The 17895-nt window shown below is 38.5% G+C and overlaps 1 protein-coding gene across 2 annotated transcripts in view; it reads left to right on the top strand.

Annotated features, from left to right (window-relative positions):
• slc2a9l2 (solute carrier family 2 member 9, like 2) overlaps positions 1 to 17895 on the top strand; it is a 95401-nt gene that overhangs the window by 61421 nt on the left and 16085 nt on the right. For both annotated transcript variants that reach the window (XM_035905131.2, XM_006784589.3), the window contains exon 12: positions 14487 to 14614. In XM_035905131.2, the coding sequence (XP_035761024.1) occupies positions 14487 to 14614 (128 nt within the window). The remainder of the gene's footprint in view (positions 1 to 14486; positions 14615 to 17895) is intronic.

Raw genomic sequence — 17895 nt, 5'->3', positions numbered from 1 at the left:
ATGATATATTATGTGTCAGTATATAATACACAATTATCTTGTCCTTACCAAAGGTAAAATTATTCAGTGACAAACTCACACGAACAGCAACACGAGACACTGTTTCATTATGTGTCTAATAAAAACTAAGCCACAATGCAGAGTGTGTGAAAATACAAGTACACCACATGATTGTCACCGTAGAACCACCTTTAGCAGCAATAAGCCGAAGTAATCATTTTCTGTATGAACTCATCAGTCTCTCATTGGTCAGCTGTTCTTTACAGTGTTGTTTCAGTTCATTCAGGTTCTGTCCTGTTGCATGACTCAAAAGTCTTGTTGTTTTTATGTTGTCTCGATACATAAAACCTTGGGTCTGAACGAAGGCTTACTTTCTTTTTATTGTGATTGTGTTTGTCTATGAATTTGGCATTTTGTCCTCAAACTTTATAACAATACTTGAACAATACAGGTGATAATTAAATATTTGATTCTGGCTTCTTTTTATCAAGAATAACTGTAACGTATTTTCAGGAGAAAAAGAGGACAGGACAACAACAAAATGTGCAGATTCAGCCTGAGCTGAAACTAAGTTACAGATTTTACAAAGTCCTCCAACACCTGCTCATTACAGCAAACACATATGTCCACACACCTTGTTTGGTACAAACTACTGAATGTGCTGTTTTTGACATGTACCCATATTACTTCTAATAGTGACAGACAGCTGTCGAAGCTTCGGGAAGAAAAAACAATATGCAAATTTTTCACACGTAGACAGATGTTCAGATGATTGACAGGTGAAACTGCTGTCTGTTGAGCAAATCCATTCTTGTGGTGTACACTGAAGCTGTTGTGGAGCATCCTTGATGCAGATATGTCTAGTCAAGACTGAGTCTTTTCATAGCTGCAGGCTATATATTGAATCACTGTATAGGTTCATGAAGGTAATGATTTGTGCAGCTGTCCCTATGGTGACAGCTGCACAAACTATACAGCGATTATACAGTGAAGTGCAAGGGTACTGAAATAGAAGCATTCGAGTACTGCAGTATAGCTCCACACCACTCGTTTTTTAAATTTCTTCTAGCAGGCTGACACTCTCACCTCAATTGGAAATTGCTGATTCTCTCTTTTTGTCACCCGTGTTGAGTGTTGAGCCCGTGTCAGAACCCACTCCTGAGCTGTTTCTAAACCCATTTAACTGTGCCTCCTATTTTTGTAAACGAATAATACTGCATAGTCTATAACAAACTTACGCCGCATCCCATCACTCCTTCCATTCCTACACTCTGCATGGAGAACAAGTTGAGAGCTGTCATTTTGAAGCAGAAGCAAGTCAATAAATAGTATCTTCCTAAAATATATCTTTATTTTATAGAGTCCTGGGATTGCAATTCCTTTTATCTTGCCAAAATGTAAATAGCTTTAACGCTGTTGTCACTGTTTCCTGTGGGACAGCAGAGATAAATGCAACCCCAAAGTGTAGTGAAGTGTTAGTTTGGAATATTCTCTTTTCCCCCACGGCACTGGTGTTTCTTTCAGTGGTTGTGACATATTCTTCATTGTTTTTCATTTATGTGGGTACTTATGTTATACGTCATGAATCTAAAGCGATATGATTTGAGTGGTAGTGCCGATTTGTAAATCCACATAATAAATACCTGTGAATCTTGGGTTCAAATCCAAATCCAGTTTATTTATATAGCACGTTTAAAAACAAAAAGTTTGCCCAAAGTGCTGTACAGAAACACAGGTTGGATCCAACTCATTAATGATCCGTTCTTTGTGGGTCTAAGCCAGGGGTAGGCAACTCCAGGCCTCGAAGGCCAGTGTCCTGCAGGTTTTAAATGTGTCCTTGAACCAACACAGCTGATTGAAATGGCTAAATGACATCCTCAACATGTTCTCCAGAGGCCTGGTAATGAACTGATCATGTGATTCAGGTGTGTTGACCCAGGGTGATATCTAAATCCTGTGGGACACCGGCCCTTGAGGCCTGGACTTGCCCACCCCTGGTCTAGGCCAATACTTTATTTTCACAAAACCTTCTAAAATTAATTATTACTTTTAAGTAATTACTTTTAAATGAGCTCTACTGGATTTGTAGTTTTAAACAGTATAACATATATCTCATTCCAACCCGATGTCACGACAAAGCCTGAAACAGACACGCTGGTCCACTGTGTTCATTTCAGGCCTGTCCAAAATGTGAAATGAACACGCAAGCAGACGTTGTAGGAACAGCAGAGGGTAATATTTTTTTTTGAGCCAACATGAAAATAATCACAGGAAAGCATTTAAAGAGACATAACACATTTACATGTATGTACATATATACATATAAATTGCCTAGCTTAATTAATTCTGACAATTTACAGGCCCTGGGATGCACTTCATAAGTTTTTTGCTCACTACCAACTTTATGGCTTTAAATATATATTATCTGCCTCTATTTGTAATGCAATTTCTCCATGGGTGTACATTTTACATTTTGGAGAGGCAAAGCAAAATGTTAAATAGACATGCTGGTCCACTGTGTCCATTTCACCTTTTGTCATGGGTTGCTCAATTGAGGGAGGAATATCCTCAGCTTGCATCCTGCTGAATATTCACTGCAGTGACGCCTGCTTCATGGACCTGCAGCTCTTTGTGATAACACTGACTCAGTTGCATGTGAAATGTTGCTCCACAGCATGAATCACTTGGCTTTAATTTAAATCTAAACTGTAGAGTTGTCGTATCTCATATGATTTTTTGTGCATTTTTTTTCTTTAAGGAGATAATTTGCACAGCTGTAGCAAAAATCAATCAGCTCGTGGAGCCTCTGTGCATTTTGATTCGTCAGTGCAGCACCTTGAAGGCAACATCCAAAGTTGGGATGCATAACTGTCTTCCTGCTTACTGTGAAATAAATTTGCCACCTTTTTGGAGTCAGCCCTAACGTCTGACAGAAATTATTGAAAGTTTAGTACCAAATTATTTTAATGCGACAGAAACTCATCCATTTTCTTAACTGCTTATCCAAATCAAGATTGCGGGGAAGGGCTGGAAGCGGTTCCAGCTGTCATTTGATGAGATGTGGGCTGAATGTTGGACAGGTCCCCAATCTATCGCAAGGCTGAAACAGACAGATGTACTCACATTCACACCTACAGTACAACCAATTTAGGCTCACCTATTAATGTAATAAGCATGTCTGTGGAGTATCTGGAGAGAATCCATACAGGCACAGGGTGAACGTGGAATTTGAATCTGTTGGATTCAAACTGAGCCCCCCTGCGAACCCAGCCTGCAGACAGAGGTTTCTCCTGCTCTGTAAACAGTTTCAAATCTAATTTGGAAGAAGTTCTTGAAATCAATATTTTCAGCACATGCTCATTTAACAGCTGAACAATTAAATCAGTTTATGCTGGTGAGTCACTTCTCGTTTAAAGCGGGAATTATTCTGCTGCCAAGGATAAAAATAAGCATTTCACAGTCAAGCTGTCACCGTTTGCACCTAAATGTGTGCATTGTTATTTTGGTTGGTTTGTTGTGTAACTTTGCAGCTTTTCTTTCATGTTGCACTATTGACATACCACTGAGAGACGAGCATGTAAAAAAAAAAAACATATTGTCAAACTAAGCACTTTGTGTATGGTACAAACTCATCTCTCATCCTCTTTATTTCTCCCTGTCTCTGTTCCCTGATGACTTCCCTTTAGTGAACAGCCTCGAGATGAAGTTTGTGATCTAACAAATAAAAGTTCTTCTAATCCTCAACAATGCAGCACAAGGGCAAGGGATCAATGCAGGCTGAACTGACAGAAAGTGTTGCCACTATAAACTTGTCGCTTTGAGGAAATGGCAGAATTGATCTCTAGAGAAGAAGACGCTAACAAAGCGCTTTAAAAAATGGACTGTGGTGGGCAGAGTCAGTTAAACAGAATTAAAAATAAGCATGTGGCTATTCTTTGAGCTTAGTTATCTTCAGAAGAAGAACTCATTTATTTTACTCTTGATTAGGGATGGTGCTGCTTTTTGTTTTTAGCCTTTTCACAGGGAAGCATTGTAATTGAACACTGGATTTACTAAAATGTTCAGTAAGGAGTAAGTTTTAAAAAGCTCCTCCCAGTCATGGCTGTGAGCTGCTGCAAACAAGCATTTTACAACTTTGACAAGTTGTTCTTTCTAGCAATGTGTTACTTTCATGCAGTCAACTTTTTGCTTGTTGGTTACATGTAACTGTGGTCTTGTCCTGCTCCTGACCAGTGACCATCCGCTTACTATTTTAATGTATTTTAATGACGGTAATCAGAAGTAATAAAGATATAATCATTTTACCTCTCATCCATAAAAGGTTGATGACCTATAGCTGTCTTCCTGCCAGGCCAGCATGCGACAAGTTTGTGAATACAATAGCTCGAGCAGAAGGCAGTAACAATTTTGCAAATGAATACTAAAGATGCATCTACTAAAAATCTCGGAAGAGTGAGAATCCCAGTGACCTTGACCTCAAAGTCAGAGGTCAACTTTTTAAAAAAATCATCTAGGATTTTCTAATTTAAACCAAATCTACTAGAAGGCTGAGTGGTAGCACTGGCCCGTGAGAGTTTGAGAACATTCATTATAGGTAGGTGGCTGAAGAAAACTTATCTTTTTAATTAGATTGTAGCATATTGTGCTCACTTTGCACAAACATAATCCAGTGGAGAGTCCTTGAAATCCTTTTGTTCCCCAAATCAGCTGACCACATTGATGGCACACAGTGATTTCTTTCAACAATAACATAATAATATTGATTAATTATATCACGTTGCTCCTTTGATATTTTGTCTGTTGGTCAGAATGGAAGTATTCAATCACTGCAGGAGCAAGTAAACAAACCCACGTGTTGTAGGAGAGTTTTCTTTGTGGGATAAAATGCAAATGACATTCTTTTGTGCGCTACAGTGCAAATCTGCCTGGAGGCGATTATGGAAAAGCATTGAAGCAGTCGCTATAGATAAACATTGTTCAGCGATAAAAGGAAAATAATTGGTGTTCCCTGTCATATTACACTAGACCCCTTATTGTCCAAGTGTAAATTGTGTATTTACATAAAAATGGCTCTGTGCACATTTTTCACTGGCAGACAACTTAAGTGAAATATTTGTGCAAAATTACTGAACACATATAAGGGTTGTACGACCAAGAGTGACACCTTATTCTATTAGTGAAGTGAAGTGAAATATATACTGCTTTCAGCTGCTTTAATGTGAACAGGAGCTAAGAAACAGAGTTCCTCTTAGCCAAAAACCAAACCTATGACATACCTGCATCTTTCAAAGCCAGCACAACTGCCCCTGCTGGCTCTGCCAGATTCGATACACCAATCAGAACCACGGTGATCTCTTTTGTTTTCTTTTTCAAAAACAAAGAGTATCTAATTTGACAGACGCAGCGACCCAGTGCAAGATGTGGTGCCACAGCCACAACCCAGCAGCACTCTTCTTCAGAGCAGGGCTTGTGTGAGTACGGCTAGTAATAGAGTAGTACTGCTACTTTGAGAGTGAAGGACACTCAATTTGGCTACAACATTAAGGATCCTCTATGTGTAGTTCCCTTCGCAATCGTGGTGGTGTGTGGGTGGTGAAATACTGTTATTATTTATATCGCTGGAGCTTTGGTGGAGTGTAAATTAAATCACAGTCGTAAAGATTTTCAATTGCATTGGAATTCAGCTAAAAGCTGTTTGAATAAATAATCGGCAGTTGTGGTCTGAGCCTGACTTGTATTATTATTTTAGTACAATTAAATAATTTTCTGGGAGTTGCAAAACAAAAGTAGGATAACTCCATCATACACGACACTTTTAGGTCAAAGCAGTTCCATTAACATAAATCAATCAAAAGAGTTTCTTTTTGGAAAGCTATGGATTTTTTCCAGTCAATCGTCCATTTGTTGATATAAGTGAGGGAAAGACAAAAAGATGGTTGCAAAGTGCTACAGACAGGCCACGACATAGGAGACTGAAATCCACTGAACAAGAGGAATCACCTTTCACCTGAGAATCTGGACATAAACATGTTGGGCCACCAGGCTTGCTGTTGTGAGAGGTGGCAAGTAATGAGAGACACCAGGGGTAAGATGGGAATGCTTCCTGACAAGAGTGGCATGCGCTTTCTCTTTAGGAGCCACGAGCAAAAACACACAGAACCGAAGTGATAAGAGCAGCATCTCTGTGGAGTGAACTCACACCAAGGGGAAACTTAATGATGCGTGGCAGGCGGAGAAAAAAATGATTAGAAGAGCAAAAGAAGAAATGAAGGAAAAAGTAAAGTCTTATGGATTTATGAGTTTGTGAGGGAAATGGTCTCTGCATGTGAAATTATATGCGTGTGGGTGCATCTGTCATTTTTGTGTTTATCATCTCTTGTCATTTATTGTTTCTTCTCAGTACACAGAGGCAGAGTTCCTACTTTTTTTTAATATCCCAGTCTTGCTGTACAGTATGTCGTTTGACTAATTTGTCATTTAGCCTCATGAATGAACACTTAAATCAACCCTCACAGTTGCATTTAGCATAAAAATATAAATCATGATCATAAGTTGCTGTAGTTTGCAGTAGAGCCCTGATTGTTGTAATTTCTTTCTTAGCTTCAGAAATATTTCTTTGCATCTCAAGGCTGATGTCTCCTGTGAGGATCGTTTGCAGTGTGTAATATTCCACCCAAAGATACAGTCCCCGGTTTCTGAAAAGCAGGAAACAATGTTTTGTTCTCATAGATGTGGTATTGATCTTCTGCCAGGAGCTCGTCCTCGGCTGTCTTTTGGGTCCTGAATGTGAAGAAGAGAACACTTGAAATGACTTCACTTCTGGATTCATAACTGTCTCTGCATTACCAGCTGGAAGAGGTTTTCCTATTGTTGGAAACATGAATGGTGTCATGGATCAGAAATCCTTTGAGATGGCACATGAATTCCCTTTGTCAATGCGAGCTCTGTGTGGACTCAGCATTGTGTGTCCTGCAAACAGTCTCCTTCTGACATCCCCCAGAAACTCTGGTCTTATAATAATTACAATCCTGACTTTTCCCCTTCACTCCAAAGTTAACGCTGACATGTTTTTAAGCCTCTCGTTTCTGCCCAAAGATTAAGCATCAACTCACCAGTTAGCATGTTTCCAGTCAGGGCCACCGGTTTGTGCTATGACTCTGCTTGCTCCTGGGCAAAAATGGCCTCGCCTCTCTCCTCTGGACTCATCTACAATTTATTCAAGCTGAGAGAGCAATTGACCTGGAAATTCCTCAGCTGTTTTTTTTTTCTTCTTTCTGCTGTGGGCAGAATATGAGCTTAACTCCCCGCAGTTCGCTCTCACAGACATCTTTCTCTTTTAGTGTCAGAAAAGCCTTAGAGTAAACACAGCGAACTTGGTAATACAACAGCTGTGGAGTTAGTCAAATGCTGATGCTCAGCCAGTTTTTTTTTCTTTTCGCCAGAATACACTGAGTTAAAAATATCTTTTGATCTTCATTGAATAACAGAAGCAGCCTCCACGTTTTTGAAGAGTTATTTTAGTGACATTTTACTTGCTACTCTTTTGTGTTAGATAAAAGAAAGATGTCACAGATGCCCAGAGCACACTTACTGACTCCAAACCAGGCTCTTAATGGTGTCATGACCCACGCCTGGGTGGAAATTACTTCAAGAAACTAATCCAAAGTAATTATCTCATATTTATGATGACTTTTTATTGTGCATAATGCAGTACAGTCAGCCATCTAGTAATTATTTTAAAACTGCCCAAAATTAATGAATGAGCCAAGACAGATAGTGAACGTAAGAGATAATTAAAAGATGTTTTCTGGATGACACACAAAATACATGCTAGTCACTCTGTGCTGTGTGTTAGCAAGCACTGCAGTGTTTTGAGTCAAAAGCTGTTGCCTGCATCCCAACATGATGAGTATGATAATTCTATGCTACTGATGATTAGCACGTAAATGTGCAATATATTTACCTACTTTCCATTAAAATAGGACATTTCCATCTTTTTTAAGTCAAAGGTTATTTTCTATCTAGCTACAGAGTATTAAGTAATGTTTACTACCACCTCTGTTTACCTACTGTTTTATGTCAAAATGGCTGCTTGGAAAAAGCCCACCCTGAAACTACAACAAATGCAACAAATTTTGTCTCAATTCATCAACCAGAGGGTGAAAGAATATGAGGTGATTGTAATGACCAGTCTGTAGGCCCATGTAACTCGAGCTTTTGCAGTCATGTTCCCAGTAACTGCTGTCAACCTCCAGCAGCCACTTACATCTAGCATCCAGTGGTTGCCAGATGATTGTGGATGTTTCTAAGCCCAGTTGACTGGGGGCTTATTGTCCAAAACAGTGGACACATTAGTGTTGCATTGTTTGTGGTCACATACCTGCAAATAGCTTGACAAAACTGCAGTGATGTGTTGAGGTCCATGACAGCCTTACTTTATAAGTCTCATCTGATTATTTGAAGCTGAGCCGGTAATAGATATGTGCGTTTCTGTGGAGTGCAAAGAAAAGGAGAATCATCCTAGTAATTTTGTGAGTTTTGACAGTTTTTTCTCGGTCATGTAACATTTTAGATGACTTCTACATTTCTTGTCATATCAGCGAGAAAAATAATCTTTCCCTTTAGTTGCTTTTTTTTAAAAAAAAATGTTATCCCTGCTGATGGTCTCATAAATGCTCTGCTATAACCTTTAACAAACTCACAAGGATTAAAATGTTTTAGCCAAGATTTTATAAAGTCACAATTAGTAAATGAATACCAGACTTCACTTTACTTTAGTCCTCAGAACAACTCAGAACTGCTCAGCAGTACATCAGTTTAAGTAGTGGTGCTGCTTTTCAAACTCCACAGTGATGTGTTTAAATATTAAGTGGAAATGTTAAAAACTGGTACTTTAACAGTCTAACTCTAAACGCATCTACTGGCATTAAGGATGATTTTCTGAGCACGATTATATTTTACTTCTAAATCCATTAAATACTTGGAAGTTTCTGAAAATACTGCAAAATATGATGCCCTTGCTGTGCCCTTGCTGGGCACCATTCTGCTACTGTGACAGTATTATCCCATTATGTAATTAGTGTGTGAGCTGTTGTTGGATAATATTAGGAACATAGATACAACAAACTGAGAGCAACCGAGTAAGCCACATGAGTTATGACAAGGTCACACAGGATTTTTCTTAGCTGAGAATGTGCCATTAGGGGTGACTACGCACATAACCAAGATTATTCCAGGAACAGCAGTGTCTCCGAGACCTGTGCATAATTTAAAACCAACTATGACCATCTCATAAACAATAATGCTGATTATGCTTTGGTAAATAAAACAAAACAATATGTATGAAAAATGAAAACTCCAGCATTGGCATAAAACACTGATTGATAAGTATTTAAGTTGATTTAAAACAAAAAGATCTGTCACAACTAATTGTGGGTGAGAGAAAAAGAAACCCACTTGCCTCTGGTGAGGCCTTCTTGTATTTGTTTTACTCTGCAGCTCTGTCTGCCTGAGGCACAACAGATCAAGAGTCTGGCACTAGTAGTGCGTAACCAGTCCACTGACATCGCAGCAGGTCAAGCTGAAACAGAAGGACAGTGCAACAGTTCCTGTCACAAATCCAATCCATTTTTTGGTCTGATCTGCTCTGTGATGTTATATCATTCAGGCCTCATTTAATTCATGTTTTTTTTTATTAAACCTTTTCTGTCACAAATGATCTCTTAATTATTAAATAGCTTTAATTGCATTCTGTCATACTAGCAATGCTAATTATTTAATAATACGCTTAAACACGCCACCCATTAGTAAGCAAGTGAATAGCAAAGCTACAGCATTGGTTCTGAGATTTGTGTTTGGATGTATATCCTTTGAAATTTCTTCTTCGATTTGTATGGTTTTGATGTACGCTACAATAAACACTGGAACAATGCACATGTCATATTTTTGCATGAACACGAACATGTCAGAATGCTGTAATTTATGCATGCATTGCCCACCAGCTGCGAGTCCCTCATACAGTGTGAACGTGTTGTAATGCAAACAATTTTATGTTTTAATGCAGAAAATATTTGCCAGTATAACTTTGATAAATGCAATTCCCTCTAGCAGGAATCTCCCCCCATACATTTTTTTTTTATCTAATCATGTATGTACGCGGTTGGATATTAATTGTTAACATAAGTAGGCCATACAGTAAAAATGTATCCGCACAGGTCATAAAGACGGATGGTTTCCAGAGAAAAGGGCTTTGACATTTAGGTAAAAGTAGCACATAGATGGTAGCATGCTGTCTCCTCCACAAACTTATGCTGCTGGCCGTATAACATGAATAGCCCAATTAAATGGCTGTCCTTGGCAAATCCTCAACCACTTAATTAACTGAAGTTAAATTGTAAGGCATTTCCAACATTTTTAAGCTTAAATTGCTCTAAATATCACTTTGCTTTTCATCCATTTTTTTAATAGTTGTAAACACACCGAACCCTAGCCTCTTATACAACTTATACATATATACACATTCTCTCTGCATTGTGTGTCTGCACATTTGTTCTGTCCTGTGTGGTGCTGTCCTGCTACTGTGATTAGTTTTGTGTTACATTTATATCAGAGTTGCAATCCCGGGGATGAATCAGGGACAAGATGCCTAATATGTCTGAAATTAATCAGTAAATGTGATTCGTGTTTGCAAACTTTAAAACTAAGGCTTCGACTGCGAAATGCAAATTAGTTATGTGAATTAGTGAATTCATATTCATGCACAGCTGCTCACTGTCTTCTTTCTGCTACTGTAACATTAGGCTCTGATACACAAAGCCGGGGGGGGGGGGGGGGGGGGGGGGGGGGTGTCATTGCTGCAGAAAACAAGGTGAGACAGAAAGAGAGAACTGTGACTGGTATGCATCTCAGACTGTCATACCCCTAATTAATCGGCATAAAACTGCTTGGTGTCAAGTTTAGACTTTGGGAAGAGGAAAAGATCATTTCTCAATCAGAGTAAGGCTTTATAAATAACTGGTTTTCTGTGTTAGCATTATAAGGAAAACAATATCACAGTAAGTGAATTTTTCAAATAACGCCTCTGATGTGAAGCTGATTATCTTACCTACTTCCTGCTGCTGCTGTCTGTTTTGGTTTGTTCAAGAATCTGAGGCTGTAATGTGCTCACACAGAGCCAGTCCTTTATCCCTGTGGTAGGTTGGTAGGTCAGCTCTGTTCTTGCATGAACACATGCAATCACTTTTAATCAGCTGGTCACATTTGTTAAAAAGCATCTTTTTTCATCAATGGGATAGTTTATTACTACAAGCAATTAAATGTAAGAGGATGCTAAGGGCTAATGGAAGCCATTCCTCCCTTTATTCACCACACGCCGAAAATGCTCATGTGGCTTGTAGCTCATTAACTGTCGCCTCAGAAGCAATTATGTGACAACAAAAAACCTGCTGTGAGGATTAAATGCAAAAGCCACTGGTCTGAAAGATTTTTATCTTAGCCGATGTTTTTGTTGGATATTTCAACCACATTTACAATGCACAAGGCAATAGCAGTGATATCTTAAATCAGACCAGACAAGTAACAATGAAGATATAAACTCATCCATGTGTGCATGTCTTGGTTTAGAATCAGTGTGGGAGAAACTGTGAGATGTGTGAGATTATAGGGAGCCGCGTTCGTGAAGCTGCCTGCGAACACCAGTCGACAGCATGCTTTGGTTTACACAGAACACTATCTATACCCTCACATATTTATTCTGTAGGCTGTAGCTTATTCCAAATTAGGCATAACTTATAATAATAGTGTCTACATTATGAAAATAAACAATGACCCTGCGTGTGATTCTCTTCCATCACTTGTCCATGCACAGCAATGTTGAAAGGCATTTTGTTTTCAGTCATTTACATTCAAGCAAAACATGCTGCATGCACCCTTAATCATTTTTTTTTTCAATCTATTGCACATGCTATACGCCCACTGCAACAAATTGTTGGTACTCTTGGCTTCTCTGCCACCATTATCTACCCAAGACTCAGCGCTCCAAGAAATGGTTGCCTTTTACTGTTTCTGTGGTTTGTATAAGAATGCCCGAAGGGTTTCCTTTTTAGCCATTTTCAACTGTGGCACTGTGAAAAAAGAATTTTGCAAATCCATCTTCATGTGTTTTGTGTGCTTAAGAAAATATTCTAACTGCATGCTGTGTTGTTGTGTCATTTATTGATAAGACGACAGGGAAGCAACTTTTATTTCACTTCAACAAAAGTTGGGTCTGGACCTTAATACCAGGATTTATGCCTATATGCATGTATCGTTGGAATAGAAACTGTAGAGGATTCCCATTAAATTATTTCACAACTTGTGGTGTTTGTGTTAATGATTCCAATAATCAATGCTGGAGAAAACTAAAGTGCGTATTAACAATACAACATTATTGACTCACAGTCAGGATTTATTTTTTGTGATGTTTATTGGATGAAGGAAACAAGATTAACTTAAGAGCTGTGATACCAACGTCCTTAGGAGATGATATGATATTACTCCAGAGTGAGCTGATGCACTTTCTTGATGTGAGCTCCCCAGAGAAGTTCGCAGGACTGATCATAAAAACTTCAGTTTTACCAGAATTGAGATGGGAGGAAATTTGAGGACATCCATTTTTTTACAGACAATAAAGCATCCCCTGATGTAGGGGAGGCTGTTCAGGTTGTTAGGCTTGACAAAAAAAACACAGCTGTGTATCATCAGCATATAAATAGTAAGAAATGGCTTTGAAGCTCAACCAGGATAACATTAGTAAAGAAAATAGAAATGGTCCAATGACTGAGCCTTGACTGACTCCACATAAGACAGGTGCGGATAAGGACTGAAGTATCTGTCAGATAATTGTAATTAGTAAGAATGACATGATCAGTGGTGTCAAAGACAGCAGATGAGTCTAGTACAGGGGTGGGCAATCTCAGTCCACGAGGGCCGGTGTCCCTGCAGGTTTTAAATGTGTCCTCGAACCAACACAGCTGATTTAAATGGCTAAATTAGCTCCTCAACATGTCCTGAAGTTCTCCAGAGGCCTGGTAACAAACTAATCATGTGATTCAGGTGTGTTGACCCAAGGTGAGATCTAAAACTTGCAGGGACACCGGTCCTCGTGGACTGAGATTGCCCACCCCTGGTCTAGTAGGACCAAAGTGGAATAGTCACCTTTATCTTTAATGTTATATTTTTAGTAATTTTAGGTTATGGTCATGTTTCAGTGGTGCTGTTTGATCAGTAACCAGATTGGAATTAATCAAAGATGTTTCCCTCAGCCAGCTGAAGGAAGTGATGAGCAACAACTTTCTCAAAGATGTTTGAAATAAATGGCTGTTTGGAAATGGGTCTGTAATTCTTTAAAGCAGTGGAGTCTGAGGAGGAGGGAAGAAACTGGTTGTTTTAAAGTAATCTGGATCACAACCAGATGAAAGGGATTTGTTTATGATAGAGAGGTGCCAGGGATATATGACAGGTAAAACCTCTCTAACCCTTTAAAGCCAAATGTATCGTATTTTTAAATTACTTTTTGTGAGGTTTTGAGACTTCCACTTCATCGGTGTGTCGTGGAACTCATAAATAAAACTCAGACAACAGAGATTTTTCACAAACCTTAGAAGATATAGCAAAGATAGAAAACTGAGTATGATGAATGAGTCAGTTGATAGGGTTGAACCTTGGATTGTGCTTATTATTGTTACTCAAGACAATAAGACATATTTTTTATGAGTTGGTGTAAGAATAATGTCTTTCATTGGGCGATAGTCAACAGATATGTCAAGCGTAAAAGCCAGATCCAGTGTGTGCCTACCATTATGTGTGGGGCTGGTAACACATTGCTCTAAATGAATAATTTAGCAATGTTAAGAAATTCTGTTGCAGTACAGTTAGAGGGATTATTAATATCTAACTTAAAGTCACCTGGCACATTTTTTTTTGTCAATTGTAACAACAATAGAGCAGATTAGAGGATTTTTAAAAAAATAATAAAATTAATACAGCTGAAAAGAATTCAGCAAAGTAATTATTATAAATTCATCTGATTTAAATCAGCACAGTGAACACATGTAGTTTGATGGTCAGGTAAAGCAAGGAAAGTGCCTGCTTATTTAAATTAAATTCTGCAAGTCAAACTCCAGTAGATACAAATAATACTTCATTTCAGTGTGAGAAATTACTGATGGATTTCTGATAAAAAGGGGAATATGTGCTGCGGAAACCAAATGCAAGGATGGTACAGTATCCTTGGATTTAGTTGGACTGATACATTTCTGGTTAAAAGTAGGAAGGCACACAGAAAAGGCAAAGATAACACAGCTTACTTTAAAGGTGGGAGCTCATATTTCAACTTTAAGAGTTAACAAGAAACAAGTCTCATTATTAAGCAATAAACACAGAATTCCTCTCTGACCAAAGCTCTTTGTTATTGTAACTAATGGTGCATCTGTCTTTTTCTGTGTCAGGTGGCATCCCCTTTATCCTGACCGGGGAACTGTTTGAACAGTCTTATCGACCTGCTGCCTTCATGATCGCTGGCACAGTAAACTGGCTATCTAACTTTGCCGTGGGCCTCCTTTTTCCATTTATTCAAGTAAGTGGCATTATTTATGTATACTCTCAGGCTACCACAATATCTGTTTTTAATTACACGGTTATAACACACAGTATACGTATAAAACGTATAAAACGTAATCTTTTCTGCCAAATGGGGTTAGAAAAAACTGACAAATGAGGAAAGCTAGCTTCTGTAAAGTGTGAACGTCTCACTCACATCCACAATCATCTGCCAATCAAGTTTCTTAACTGCTTATCCAGTTCTCAGCTGTTACTGGACTGCGTACACCCTCGACAGGACGCCTCTGTGGAGCAATCGTATCCACACACTGGGGTACTGGCCACTGGATGTAAAAGATGAGTGTAGACACCATGACACCAGTCGTTGGTTAGTTTAGATCCATATCAAATATGGACTGAGTATTTTAACCACCATCTCATAGGGTAATGACTTGTTAGTCACAAGGAAGGCCCACACTAAATGCATTTTATTCTTTTTAGCATTAATGTGGACCAATTTTTTTAAACATAGTTTACCAGTGGCTTAATTTTTTAATATCAAAGCTATGTCCATCTTTTAAATATGTGGATATGTGTATCATTCCCATGATATCATCATTATTAAATATCAATGTTGTCACACTCCATAATGTTCACTGTATTTTAGTTATGGTATGATTTTGCAGCTTACTTACTCAGGTTTACAACATCAGGAGCATATATTGAATTTACAATAAAAAAATATATTACAAAAGAAGCCAAAGCTGTAGTGTTATTAACCAAACAACGCATGATTTTTAACCTAATGAAGAAAATGTCCTTGAAATTCATGCTTGTAAGCCTGAATGTATTTAAAAATGATGATAGGAAGACAAACTCGCTTCGACTGGCGCTCCGACGCATACTACTTAACTTTTATAAGGTAGTTTTCTTCAAGGCACTTGGATTGAGCACAGAAGGCTTTAAACTTAATCCTGACCTTTATGTAAAGCGCAGATATGAAAACTGTGATCCTGCTTCATTTACCACAAGCCTCGCCTGGCACAGCCGTGAGGAAAAGCAGTTAAGCCACACAGGGCATAGTCTACAGGAATTATGAATTGGGGTTTTATTTCCCTGGTTAGTGTGATAATATTGTGAGCTTTAACTCTGTACCAGCAAAATATTGGCAGTAAAAGTTACTGTTAAGGGGCACTTAACCCACTTTACAGATTAGATGTAATTTTCATGAGAATCACTACCTTTGAAAACTGTTTTATAATGTCCCGTCTAGCTTGTAAGCTGTTTTCCAAAATTAAGAACTTACCATCAGTGATATCAAAGAGGTTTTAGTTTAGAATTGAATTTTTAAACGAAAATCCTGCAAACTAGAGGTGGTAGTGCTGAAAAGTTTTGTACAGATCTGATACTAAGTAAATACAAGGCTGATATTGCCAATACCAATACTGATCATTTTCAGGCAGTGTATGTGAGGAGAGTAGTGTGTCATGGTTTATGAGATGAATCATTATCAATTTGTTAATTCTGAACACACTAAATCACTGTGATTTTTTTATTTTTGGAATAATTACCAGCAAAACACACCTTTTATAGCCTTTCGTGTATTTTGAAACTGGGTCTTTCCGCTTCTGTTGTTTTAAATGTGCTACAGACTATAAATAAATCAAAAATTAACATGATTCATTAGGGAACAAAGTGAACTTGGAGGGTAGAAACAATTTATCGATCCTGTCATGCTAGTATCAATCCAATACCAATACCGGCCGTCGGTATCAATACTATCGATACTTGGATTGATCTATAGTTTAAAAGAAAAGGGCATTTTCATTTCTGGAGTTGGGGATCTTTAATTAAAAATTCAGTTGTATTTTGGAACATGTTAGTATATGTTTGCAGTGTATTTGGAGCTTAACAGCAGTAAAGATTAAAATACAGGATATAGTTTGTACAGCCTTCATGAGCTGTGCAGTAATGCTAAAATTTAATCTCACGTGTTTCAGAGATGTTGTGATGTCTGGTGTTTTTCATCCATTTAGTCAAAATGTCTTCGAATGTCCAGCAACACTGCGCCTAAACGCATCCTGCATTGATATGTATCCTGCTGTACCGCTGATGCGCTGGTTTCACTGTTTGGACATTTCTTAACAAGGTGTAACAGTGTGAGACGTGACAGCAATGCTGAATGCATAGACACAGAAACAGATTTACATTCAACGCTGCATAAGAGCTCAAGTAGTTTGGTGCCAACAGAAAAGGATTTTTATTTGATCAAGGTGGTGTTTCAGGTGTATTTTCTCCCAACAAGCACACAAGCCGCTGACATTTCTACCACCCAAGTCGATGCGTGAGCTTTTTATTTGAATTTTTTGCTTTTTTAAGATCAAGGCTGATGTGGTCGGATCCTTTAATGTTAATGGTGTTTACAGCTATAACAGACATAGACACTGGGCTGCAAAGTGTGGACATCTGACTTCCTCTGGAGTCTTAACTATTGTGCTTGTGCAGTGCTGGTGGTTTTTCTTTCAGCAGCTCTCATACTCTGAGCCATTTTATGTGTATGTGTGTGTCTCTTACACACATTTGGTTGCCTTTGTCTTTAGCCATCAGCCAGCTCACTATACAGCAGATCCTATGGGACTAAAATTGACCTTTAGGTATTGTAAATGTGTTGGGCCTTTGGATTTGCCCTCATTTCCTGAGAACCAACTGCCTTATCTAAAGCAATTTCTAGTTTATCCGTTGCAGCCTTATAGTCTTATCACTTAGTGGATTTCAGCTCATTGAAATTAGTTCTTTAAGTTTTTATAAAGATAAGACCAGCCTGTATTACTTTAAAGTTAACCTGACTATCCTGATAGACAATCCAGAGAGATTAGATACTTCAGGAAATCCGCTCCCAGTGTGAGAAGTCAAATGTCTTGAATTGACATCCCTTTTAACAAGGCCTGTGATGTAGCATATGCCTGGGTTGGATAGACTCTGTGGCCCATGGGGATAGTTACTCTTGTGCAGCTACATTCATAGCAGTTATCTCCTGTAAAGCAGCGAATGAGTCACTGACAAGAAATAAGGCTAGACTTGGTAATATGGGGCCATGATCACAAAGAGGAAAGCAAGCACGCTGGACAGAGAAATCAATTTACATTCCTCATGAGAAGAAAATGGAGATCAGCGAAGCACCATCAGATCTATTAATATCCAAAGATTGAATAAACTCATCATTATGAACACTAAAAGAGCCTTAGCTTGCAAGCACAACCCAGACAAGCTGGTGGACTCAGATGGTTAGCACTTTTCTGATTCTGGACTGATGTCTTC

Source organism: Neolamprologus brichardi, chromosome 5 (genome assembly GCF_056152115.1).
Source record: "Neolamprologus brichardi isolate AB-2024 chromosome 5, ASM5615211v1, whole genome shotgun sequence".
NCBI lineage: Eukaryota > Metazoa > Chordata > Actinopteri > Cichliformes > Cichlidae > Neolamprologus > Neolamprologus brichardi.
This window is presented reverse-complemented; position numbering and strand designations above follow the sequence as displayed.